The 12,957-nt window shown below is 33.5% G+C and overlaps 1 protein-coding gene and 1 long non-coding RNA gene across 6 annotated transcripts in view; one reads left to right on the top strand and one right to left on the bottom strand.

Moving 5' to 3' along the window:
- The window catches only part of LOC114325085 (rap guanine nucleotide exchange factor 2-like), an 849,570-nt gene that overhangs the window by 737,856 nt on the left and 98,757 nt on the right, over positions 1 to 12,957 (top strand). For 4 of the 5 annotated variants that reach the window (XM_050660024.1, XM_050660022.1, XM_050660023.1 and 1 more), the window contains one exon: positions 11,683 to 11,778. In XM_050660024.1, coding sequence (XP_050515981.1) covers positions 11,683 to 11,778 — 96 coding nt within the window. Of the gene's footprint in view, positions 1 to 11,302; positions 11,412 to 11,682; positions 11,779 to 12,957 lie in introns of those variants that run through there. The other variant, XM_028273016.2, reaches the window with a different exon arrangement.
- Positions 6,992 to 7,365, bottom strand: LOC126890884 (uncharacterized). The gene is made up of 2 exons (XR_007700485.1): positions 7,309 to 7,365; positions 6,992 to 7,092 (listed from the first exon to the last, which is right to left on the bottom strand). It is a non-coding gene; the product is annotated as an uncharacterized LOC126890884 (long non-coding RNA).

The following is a 12,957-nucleotide window of genomic DNA, read 5'->3' as shown; positions in this document are numbered from 1 at the left end:
ATGGAAATAGTTTTAACTCTGTTCATGAATATTAAATGAAAATATTCTAGTATAGCAGCTTGAACTAAGTTTTGTTGTTATCTTTTCGACTACATTTAGTCTTGTGCAATATTAACTCCCAGAAGAAATTTTACAAACAGAATAATAAGGAACTAAAAGTTTTGTTGTTGTCTTTTCGACTACATTTAGTTTTGCGCAATATTAACTCATAAACGAAATCCTACCAATAGAAGAAATTTCGCTTGCATTTCTGTAATTACCTGATGACACAACAGCTAATCCATTCAAAGGCGTTAATATTTCTCCTGATGGCAGTTCATTTCCATTTTCTCGTCGCTTTCTTGCTTTTGTCCCATTTTCCGTCGCTGAAACATAATTTTCTAAGAGAAATATTACCGCCCCCGGAGAAACACGGTACAGAGAAGGAGATTGCAATCCACGACAACTTTCTCGACAAGTTTTAATCTCCTACTTCAGTGTAAATAAACATAAACGCGCCAGGTACTGTCTCTTTACCTTTACCTCTCTCTTCTTACAAGATTTATGACATGAATTACCCAAGAATGTTTAGTACAGGTAATGCTATAAACGCTTATTATTGAGATCTGAAGCCGAGAATCACTGTAAAAATAGGATGAACCTGCTTTTATTGCTCTTCGAAAATTTTGTATATGTCGTAAACTTGAAATAATAAACAAGAATTATACGAAAATCAAAAGATATCAAAAGACAGCTATTTGATTAAATTAGTAAACAAAAAATGTCCTGGAAGTGATTCTATAACCGCGAAAGTGTTAAAATATGGAGCACTGTAGCTGACAGACAAAATACACGAACTACTAAAAAACATATGAGAAAGAAAACATAAGATATTAGCAATCCACATCAAAAACAAGATAGCAACAAGTCTTAACAATGGTACAGGAGAGTCCAGTCAGTCCAGTGTGCTTTAGAAAAGGGAGGAGGGGAGAGCGGGTACAATTGTAACATTTTTACTTATAATTTTTTATTGAAAAATGGGTTTCATATAAATGGGATATAAAAATAGGATAGTATAGGTTGAACATTTAACTTCAATTTCCATTTTATTTTGTATGTTTTATCGATTAGGTGGCTAGAACTTAACAACAAGTGTTACATCTGTACCAATTCGAGGGACAATTGTAACATACAAAGGGGACAAATGTAACAATGTCAAAATCATCGAATGTTATCCAACGTATTCCCAAAATAAGTATTTATAAACAGGTGTCTTGTAAACCAATAAAGAATTAAATATATAAAGACCTACTTACTACTTGAAATGAACATATAAATCAAAAATGTATTCTAAAACACACAAACATTATACAGTGATGAGCACACTAATAACCGGCAAAATAACGCAAAAGATGGAAAACATATTATGTTGTGAGATAAAAAGAGATAAACCTACTGGAGGTGTTAAATTTAGCGATAGTAACTTATAAATTAACATTATGGTGATTGTTTCCCACCTTTAGACGTATCTGACGAGTTTGAGAAATGCAACTGTCACAGTGACAGTTTTAGTTGAAATACTCGTCTGATACGTCTAAAGGTGGAAAACAATCAACATAATGTCAGTTTATATGTTACTATCGCTAAAGTTAACATCTCTACTAGTTTTATTTCTTTTTATCTCACAATTTAATACGTTTTCCATCTTTTGCGCTATTTTTCCGGTTATTAGCACGCTCATCACTGTATACAGTGATACAATGATACTCGCGATCGAAATCATGACAATATCACAATATATACGATGTACAGCTGGTTCCTAAAAAAACTGATACGACTCTTAGTAAGATTTGATCACTTTGAGCAGTGTATGATTGGTTTGACATTAAATTATATTTAATATGACAGACAAATAATAAAATAAACAAACAGCCATTTTTTGAGGTTGAAGTTATCTGACAAATTTTAAGATTTGGCAGTGACAGTGACAGTATGTAAATAATAAGTATTTTTCCTTCAAAATATAATAAATTAAATATAATTAAACTCATATTCATTATATCACACCTCATCAAAAGCTTTTTTCAAGAACATAGTCAGCGATTTTGATATGGCTTAGAGCCAGACTACATCAAGATCGCCTATAAATCGTGCTGGTAATTGCCTTGCAGCGAGACCAAAAACAAAAAGAAGAAGAAGAAGAAAGTACACTGCTCAATTTTCTACAAAATAGGCTTTAAGAGTCGTATCAGTTTTTTTTAACCAGCTGTACCTATTGTGGGTTTACAGGTGATTATGATATGACTGTTTGTGTTTACAATTATTGTGTATTATTTTTATCTTCGCTGTGTCAAAATAAATAAAAATGCCGTGTTGCCAAGTGAAAATTTTAGTAAAAGACATTTTAATTTTTTGGGGCAACAGATGACTAGAAAAAAAATTTATAAGTTTTCTTTTAACCCACACCTTTTCTTGGTGCATTTTACCCACACCTTTAAGGAACGCACTATTTTCCGGGACCCTGTATTTATTTTTAATTTTAAGCAAGCTTTTGATAAAATAAAAAAATATATAAAGCATTAAAAAATCTGAAAGTTTTACCGAAAATATAAGAATGTAACAGCAACACACGAAAACAGAATTGTTATTGTTTAATGTAGTAGTTACCAAGCTAATTACCAAATAGGTATTGGAATAACTCCTTAATACACTCTTTTTATTTTACCTTGCAGTCAGTTTTACATCATAGTAAAGACAACAACGCATTAATTTTTTTTTTTTTTCGTAATTGATAAGTTAAGGAATTTCCGCCAGTATCTCTATTTGGTGTTAAAGAACTGTTAAGAATATTTTGTATGAAGTAATCCCCAAACTATTTTAGGAATGTATGTCCATTATCCAATGCTTCCTGTTTAGATTCATTTACAACTTTGGAATTGGAATCTTTTTGGAATACATGTTTGTGTTTATGTTCTCTTAAATATTATAGTGCGTATTTTCTATAAAAAGTTGAAATAACAAAAATGATATGGATGTTTACTGTACATTCTTCGTTTCCTTTGCAAAAATTCCAGTTAAGACTGACTGGCTGACAGAAAAACGTCTGTTTTTCGAAAAGGCGACAGACAGTCTGTCTTAACCTCATACAGATGGTTGAGTGCTGAAAGCTGTACCATAAACAAAATGGTTAATGCGATTTTTGTGGTGTCTCTTAAACTCTTAATTGCTGTCTTTTAGATGTCACATTTATTCAACTTACCAAGCAAAACATTTTGTATTTTTTCACCAATCTCACCGCAAATAAGCGGGAGACGCTACTCTAACTGAATGAAAGCGGCGTCTACACTAGATTGATTCTAAATTCATACTTATAACTTAAATACGCGAGAGTTGCAACTCTAAAACTAATAAATGCGGCATCCAAACTAGTTGGATTCTAAATTCATACTAACTGCATTCAAATTATAACTGCCCGGCGTTTCAGTGGTCCGGGTGACAAGTAATAGGTAAGTAAAACCACCTATTGAAGGTTAAAGTTATTCTACTACCAGAGACGTAGCAACACTTAAATAGGTTGCTTAATATTTAATATAATTATTCATAAAACTGCACAGAACAATCTGCCAATGTCTTTACAAATTAAGAAACAAAACAAACACTATTAGGTATATTTTGTATCGACACGTCGCTACGAAATGTTAAAACACGCCGCGCGAACTGCCGTGGAACTGGAAAGGCTGCCTCCTGAAAAGAGGGTGTCCATCGCGAATACGACTCTACGAAGAGGCAGCACTTTAACACCATACGAGAAGTTTAAGTTGGAATTGAGACGGAGTAATTCCTTGTCGTGGCCGAATTCGACCAGCTCGCAGGATGATTGCCAGGTATAGTTATTAGCAATAACAAGAATATCAATTTAGTTTTTTTTAACATTATTTATTGCAATCTGTTATCAATATCATCATCATCATCACCCAACCCTTTGCGTCCACTGCTGGACATAAGCCTCCCTCATTTTTGTCCATTGTGCTCTATTTTGAGCACTTTGCATCCAATTTCTTGACATTTTTTTATCAATATAACAATAAACAATATGTTTGATTGACACAAATAGAAAAGCTGACACAGTGGGAGCTAAATCCAATGGTGAGGCCCATTACCTATATTTAGTTTACATTACGAAAATACTGACTTTTATACAAATGTGTAACAACTATCAACTATCAGCGGTGGAGAGATCTAGAGGATCCTGGTCTTATAAGCAGTGGTTAGAGCTTCTATTCACGATACGATACAATATAACAATATCGATACTTTTTAAGTATTGAGTATTTATTGTATTGGTTATGCCAATGAAGTATCGTATCGTGTATCGAATCGGCAATACTTTATTATAAAAATATCGTATTGATATTGATTTCGATACGATATCGATCGAATACTGGATAAAATATTGACATGAAAAGGATTAAATTAATAAAAAAAAACGATTCTTTATTCATTTATCACTATTTTTATTTAAAGAACCTCTTAAATATACAAGAAATAGGATAAATTACATTGTAACCTCACAAATATTAGCCTTCAAATAGCTCTTCATACATCTGTTCACACAAATGAGTTCTTTGATACTTTTATCTTTTAAGGAGCATGTTTTGTTCGTTAGTACCAGCATTGCTTCAGAAAAAAGCCGCTCGACTGGTACGGACGTCGCTTGCACACAAAAAATATCCCTAGCCAACCGAGATAAAATAGGGAAAACACTACTATATGATTTTCACCATATAGTCCAGATTTTTCTCGTGACACATCCCCCTCCAGGTCGAAACCAAATTTTTTGAGTAGTATGGACATATATATTAATAACCTTTATGTTTCCTGCAGCCGATTTTGATGATATACATAGTTATAAACAAATGAAGATCAAAAAACGGTAAATTTTCTCTTTTTTCGTCTATTACCAAAAAGTTAAGCATTTTAAACAAATTTGAAAGTAAGAAACTCATAAATCGTCTAAAAAATTTCAATAAGGCGTTCGCTGAATATGTCTATCCTTATTGGTTGCTTAGAAAATTGCAAAATAAATCATAAATTTTGAGTTTTTATAAATATTCATAACTTATATAAAAATTAACTTAGAACCTTCTTGTTACACGGATTGCTGAGACTTCTGGTGCTTAAATTATATTTTAAATTTCAAAGCAATTGGTCAAATAGTTTAAAAGTTATTTAATTTGTTTATCCCAAATTCATTTTTTTTGCAACACTTTAAGTCAGAAAATTATGAGGTTACAGTAAGACTTCTGACACTTTATGGAAGAAGAACATTTATATTATTGACTTAATTAAAAAAAAAATACAAAAAGTAATTTTACACACTGTAAAATTATTTTGCAAAAACACGTCGATTTTTTACTTACTTATAAACAATTAGAATATCTTTTTAACCGTTACCCGTAGAAAAATTATTTTTTCATATTTGGAAAGACTGAATTTTTATACACATTAAGAAAGAAAAACAATTGTCCTAGGACAATTAGGGACGAAGTTAGCCCCCCTTTTTTTAATTCACATGTTTTTTCAAAATAATTTTGCAGTATTTAGAATTATTTTTTGTCATTTTTTTTAATTAAATTAATAGTATAAATCTTCTTTCATAAACTATCCAAAGTATTAGTGTAACTTCATCATTTTCTGACTTAGAGCGTTGCAAAAAAAATTAATTTGGGATAAACAAATTAAATACCTTTTAAACTATTTGACCAATTGCTTTGAAATTTAGGGTATGATTTAAGCACCAGAAGTCTAAGCATTCCGTGTAATAAGAACGTTCCAGGTTAATTTTTATGAAGTTATGAATATTTATAAAAACTCAAAATTTATGATTTATTTTGGCAATTTTCTAAGCAACCAATAAGGATAGACATATTCAGCGAACGCCATATTGAAGTTTTTTATTCGATTTATGAGTTTCTTACTCTCAAATTTGTTTAAAATGCTTAACTTTTTGGCGATAGACGAAAAAAGCGAAAATTTACCGTTTTTTGATCTTCATTTGTTTATAACTATGTATATCATCAAAATCGGCTGCAGGAAACATATGTACAGTACGTAAATTGTTCAGCTGGACATAGGAAACATACATCGTATATATTTAGATACATAAATCCATACATTGTATTATATTGAGATAATTGTGGCAACTGAGCTACAAATACAAATTGTCAGTAATTGTTTATCCTGGATGTTAGCATTAACTTCAAAATTCGTTAAACGTCAAGTATTATTGGTTTGTCATCTGAACCCCGAAGCGAAGAGTAGGTATTGCTTTTTTTTTCTCTGATTCTGGCCTTGGTTTAGAACTAGAACCTTTAGCCACGTAATTGTATAACTTATCACTAACTCAGGTGTAATGTGTAGTGTGTGTGTTGAGTAAGTGTCTTGTTACTTTGCAAAGTCGACGTCATTGTCTTTGCGAAGATACGCTAATTGTATCCGAACGTCTGCGGTCCCTTCGGTGAGTACCGATCCCACCAGGACAGAAACTATTTTCATTTATTAATTTATAATAAATGAAAAAATTCCTGACCCTGGTGAGATTCGAACTCACTACCATTCGGAACTTTCGATCCAAAGGTTAGGCGCTCTTAAGTATTGTTTAAAATGTTTATTTATACTTCTCCAGAAAATATGAAAATAATTAAATGATATTATCAAGGTAATTCGTTGGCAGAATGTGTAGATCTATTTGCTAATACTTTCGAAACTAGACCCATACCTTGTAGACAAACAATTGCAAATGTTAAGCGTCGTTTAAACACAACGACAAGTCACAGCAACTAGTTGTGATGACAAGTTGAAACGCTGTTTAGACGCTGCGATTCAATGCGATACCACCTTCAACCCAACTCCAACTTTGATAAGTTGTGCGATGCACCGTTTACACACAATGATAAGTTGCAACAACTCGATTGACCTTGATAAGTTGTTTGATTTATCGCTGTGTTTAAACGATCCTTTAAGCGTCGTTTAAACACAACGATAAGTCACAGCAACTAGTTGTGATGATAAGTTGAAACGCTGTTTAGACGCTGCGATTCAATGCGATACCACCTTCAACCCAACTCCAACTTGGATAAGTTGTGCGATGCACCGTTTACACACAATGATAAGTTGCAACAACTCGATTGACCTTGATAAGTTGTTTGATTTATCGCTGTGTTTAAACGACCCTTTAAGCGTCGTTTAAACACAACGATAAGTCACAGCAACTAGTTGTGATGACAAGTTGAAACGCTGTTTAGACGCTGCGATTCAATGCGATACCACCTTCAACCCAACTCCAACTTTGATAAGTTGTGCGATGCACCGTTTACACACAATGATGAGTTGCAACAACTCGATTGACCTTGATAAGTTGTTTGATTTATCGCTGTGTTTAAACGACCCTTTATAAATAGTTTTGAAATACAATATTGCTTAAAAGATTGTACAAAATGTCACAAAATAAAAGAGATGTCCCCGGAAAGACAGCAGGAAATCAAAAGAAGGGATGAAGATATTTGTTCTACAATTGAGGTAGATAACTGCAGAACCACCAGAAGTGTCGCCAAGGAGTTGGAGGTTTCGCATACCACAGTTCATAAAATTCTAAAAAATATGGCTTTAAGAGTTTCAAATACTCGAGAACCCTGGAGTTATTTCCCGGAGATCGTTATCGTATAATGAAGTTTTGTCAAGTTGCAATGGATGCATCTCACGAAAATGATGATTTTGTAAAAAACATTCTTTTCACCGATGAATCGTCATTTTCTGTACGGGGTCATCACAATCCTTCCAAAACGCGGTATTGGTTTCAGGAAAATGAACATAGAAGCATTGAACATCGGACTCAACGCCCTCAAAAACTTAATGTGTGGACCGGCATTTTGGGTGACCATGTAATTTGTCCATTTTTCATTGAGGGAGTTCTGAATTCAGCTAAATATCTCTTTTACAAGATAGCATTATTCCAGCTATTCAGAATCTCCCAGATGTACGTTTAGAAGATGTCTGGTACCAACAGGATGGCTGTTCCGTTCATAATGCGCGTATCGTGAAAAATTATTTAAGCACAATTTTTCAAAATCGCATTATAATCGGAACAAGCAACCAAATTAAATGGCCTGCAAGATATCCCGATTTGGCTCCCATGGATTTCTTTTTCTGGGGGCATATTAAATCCACCATCTATGGCAACGATCTCGAGAGGGCACATAGTCTAGAGGATTTGGAAAATAAAATAAGAAACGGTTGTGCTACGATTACGCCACAACAGCTTGAAAACGTGAGGCAAGCATTTTATGATAGACTAGATTATTGTCTTGCAAAGCAAGGTGGTCTATTTGAACCTTTCATTTAGTTTACTTATTATTTTGTACCGTATGTTTTGTTGGATTTTCAATTACTTTAAATTTATTATTTGTTTGTGTTTAACTAGTTTGAATAATAATTTTTCGTTTTTCGTTGGGCATAGTACACAATAAAATTTTTGAAAGGTTTTTAACTGCATTTTAATAACTTTAAATTATTTACGTAGATTTACGTAGGAGAATTACCTCCCTCGATTCACACGTAATAGCGTAATAGCGTCTTTTTCATAATTCTACATAGAGTTTAAAAACAATAGGCGTGGTTTCCTGTAGGCCTATTGGGGACGATCTTTCCACAATAGAAAAGATCAACGCACTGGCTAGCTTACCTCAAGTGGTGTGAAAACGGCTAGATATGTTTGTAAAGGAGAAATTTACTTTTCTCAAAGGATTGTGACCGATCACAGGTCACAGGTCAAAGTATCCTCAAAATACTAAGGTAGCCACTTGAGGACACTTTTCGACTTTGACCCCTTACGACACGCAAAGACCGCCGTTCGTGAAGTCACAATCTTCGTTTATATTCATTTCGACTGTCACAAATAAACGTCAAAACATGACAATATAGTAGCTGAATATTTTTGGCCTGAGGGAATGAGAAAACTGTGTCTATTTAATTTTGTAATTAGTTTTAAATAAAAAATATTTTAAAAATTAAAGTAAAATTATTAACTCATTAATCATAATCTTTGTTTTTGAGTTATTTATGGACATTCTTGATTACAAATTCACATTCTATTCGTTGTAACAACTCTATTGCACCAGAAACTCGAACTCGAACACAAGCTTCAACTAACACAGATTAGCGCAGTTGCCACACTCAACTTAATGTACATTGCCTATGTCCAGCTGTACGATTTACGTACTGTATAAGTAATTAATATAGATGTCCATGTTACTCAAAAAATTTGGTTTCGGCCTGGAGGGGGATGTGTCACCAACACGATATTTTTTTTCCTTATTTCTCTGAACTAATAGTAAAATATTTGTATCTGGTCTTATCCGGCGCCCTGAAGGGCACTAAGGATTATGAGAAAGAAGAAGTGTCTGGTCCAGATCTTGGAGATTGCAAGTTGTTTTCAATTTCCTTTTCAAAAGCATCGATATTATCTGATGATTTTAAAAATAAAATATCGAAATTGATTCACTTATTGGGTTCATCGTCTTTCTTTCTCGCACTCATGGAGAGCCTACGCGCTTGTGCCTCTTATAACTCTTATAATATTTTAACTATATAATAGGCCTTATGTAGCACTCACGTGGCGTTTTATTATTTTTTTCTCGATATTCTCAATAATATCGAGGCAAGCCTATCGGCAATAGAACATCCACCTATTGATATTTTGTAGCCCTTTTGTTATCATTATCTAATCGATTCTTGTATTATTTTGTCAGTTAACAATTACAACGATCGAACGATCTTGATGAAAGTGCCGTACTTCTATGAATGAAGTATACTAGTATACAGCATATTCGTCCTATGCAATTAAAATCGCATCATCATAATATGTGTAATGTGTATTATTTATAAAATTAAGTCTTTGATCGCATTTTTCCTGCAAATTACATCTCAATGTTTTTATTATGATAACTTTTCTAAAACAATCTCATAACTACATGGGTTTATAGTCATGTTTTACATTATAATTGCCTGTGATTATTATTAGCCGATAACGGTTGTTGATGAATATGTATTCCTCGGTTTATGGTCGTTACTAGCATTGTGATGCGATCGAAGCTGCCTGATAACGCCGGACAAAATATTGATATCATCAATCAAATAATAATTAACTTATACGGTTCAATATGATATATTTTTACACAACCCTCACGTTTCTCGTCGAAATGGGGTCACACGTATAATTTTTTAAATTCTGTTATATTCTCCTTCACGTGCCTTATCAGAATTATCCGACGTTGGCGATCACCATTGCGATCTTCTGCTACACGAAATAATTATTGTCCTGCATTTGATATCTGAGTCCGTTCACGAATGTTTTTTAACCAAGAAACTTGATTCCTTTCTTATACTTCTTCGGCCCTCTATTTTTCCTTTAAGAATCAGTTCATCATCATTGAATCTTCGCTTGTCTACTGCTAGACCTAGATATACATAGATCTCCCTCATAATTTCCATCTCTTTCTAGTACATTCTTTCACGGTTTTTGCTCTAAATTTTAAAGAACCGATTGAATTGACATTAAATTTGGCATACGCATAGCTTACATGTCGAAGAAAAAAAGTGATATTGTGCCGATGTGTGCTTTTGCCCTGGGGGTGACTTTTACCCCCTCTTGGGGGTGAAAAAATATATGTCCAAAATAAGTCCGGAAATGGATAAACTGACTAATTTTAAGTAACTTTTGTTCTATAGAGCTTTTTCGCCAAGTCAACACTTTTCGAGTTATTTTCAAGTGAATGTGTTCATTTTTCAACAAAATAACCACATTTTTAGACGGTTTTTCGCAAATAACTCAAAAAGTAAGTATTTTGCCGAAAAAAAAACGTGTTTAGCAAAGAACCTTTAAAAAAGTAAAAAAATAATGTAGGCGTGAGGTCTCTGGACCTCGTAGAACCAACATAGAATACTGTATACGTAGAATATTTTCCAACATATCGTACTGGGTAAAATTTATAGTATAATAATAATTATTATTAATTATAAACAGATTTTGCTTTAGTTTTATTATAGTGGTTTATTTAACCTATTAAAGTGTTATCAGCCAAATTCGTTGAACGATAAACAACATATTTCCTATTAATTCAATAACCACGATAAAAATTGCACCCTATACTACTCCGTTATCGGTTATCTATTAAAAATTTACCGTCGTTTACGTATTCTAAGTCTGCTTACAATTCTTATCAGCCTTTTTATCACCTGGGAACTCCGATAACGTAGAGTAGCCGATTCTTCTTTATTCAGTCCCCGAGTATCTACACATGAGTAATAGCAGACATAGACACAAGAGAATTCTACGGAGATTCTCATTTTTCAGTAAAGAATGTCGTATAAAAGAGGTACATCAAAGTTAGGGTCCGAACACATGACAGTGTTAAACGCCGCGTTTTACCTGATAAACCCTTTCCAAGATACGGGTAAACCGCGGCGTCAAACACGGAGTTAAGCGCTCATGTATACGGGCCATTACATTTTTTTCTTGTTATACTTTTACGAGCTTTGGTCCATAAATAAAGATGCTGGATCCGTGTGGTGTTCGTTTTGATGAATATTTGATCGCGAAAGTGAACAGTGTAGTGCTATTTTCTAAATAAGTGTTTGTTTTTCCAGATCGACTATCCAGATATAGAACCCCGAAGAATTCAAAATTCTCCGCTGATGGATCATCCGCAGCATAGAAGCATGAACATCATGTTTGTGGATGAGGTAAGTGCTCTTCTTCTTCTTCCTCACGTGCCATATCAGAGTTGTCCGACTTTGGCGATCACTCGCCAAGGCTTCGCCAAACCTTCTCGATCCTCTGCAACATGGATTAATAAAATTGTCCTGCGTTTGATATCTTATGTTTTTTAACCAAGAAACTTGTTTTCTTCCTAAACTTCTACGGCCCTTTTTTGCCTTTAAAGATCAGTTGTATTCTATGCCGATTTCCCTTACTATATGTCCGGTGTATATTGTATATATAGATTAGATATTTTCAGGTGTTTAACAGTCTTACAGGTCTCTATATTTGTTATCCCTCCTTTGTACTTCCTCATTAGTTTGCTTGTGGTGCAAGGTATCTTCAGCATCCATCCGTCTATGAATTCACATTTCCAATGCTGTTCATTGTTAACACTATTAGTGTGTAGCATAATACAAAAGTACAGACTAACCATAGCACTTAGCCATTCTTTGTCTTAGCTCTAAACTAGTACAAATATTTAATGACACGAATATATTTGTCTTCTATCCCTTTTCGAAGTCCACGAAGCATGCAAATACATTTTTTCTGTGATCACGGCATTTTTGTAATAGAAAATTTGGCGTAAAAAGTGCCTCCTTGGTTCCCATAGAATTTCCAAAACTAAATTGGATATGTTCAATTTCGTCGCACCTTTTCCTCGTCCATTTTTCTTTGGTTAATTTGATCTTCTTTTTAATTCTTCTGTGTAGATGTCTATATCAGATCTATATTCTGTTTCATTCAATTGTATAAGTCAACGTTGTTCCATAAATTTCAAGATGTCCTCCGTCATTCAATTATTTTTATTGATTAAGTTACTTCTATAACCTACTAGTGGAGATTTCGTACTCTTATAAGGTGAATTAATATCTTGAATAACGTATAGACTGTATTCGTAGTATAGATCAGCATCATATATTATTATCTGTCAAGGTTAAGGACTTTCCACTTCAAATTTTTTTAATATGTAGTATCTAACACTTACGTATCTATTTGTATATCTGTCTATAGTCTATTATCTATTCATATTGTTCTGAATCTATTTTCTTCACCTTTTTGAATCTTCACCTTTTCTGAATCTATTTTCTTCCTCTTTATAAGCAATTGTGCTTGTTCATTGGCGGATTGATTTGCGCGGTTGGCCGACACTTCCCCTGCCG

Source organism: Diabrotica virgifera, chromosome 9 (genome assembly GCF_917563875.1).
Source record: "Diabrotica virgifera virgifera chromosome 9, PGI_DIABVI_V3a".
NCBI classification, from domain to species: domain Eukaryota; kingdom Metazoa; phylum Arthropoda; class Insecta; order Coleoptera; family Chrysomelidae; genus Diabrotica; species Diabrotica virgifera.
This window is presented reverse-complemented; position numbering and strand designations above follow the sequence as displayed.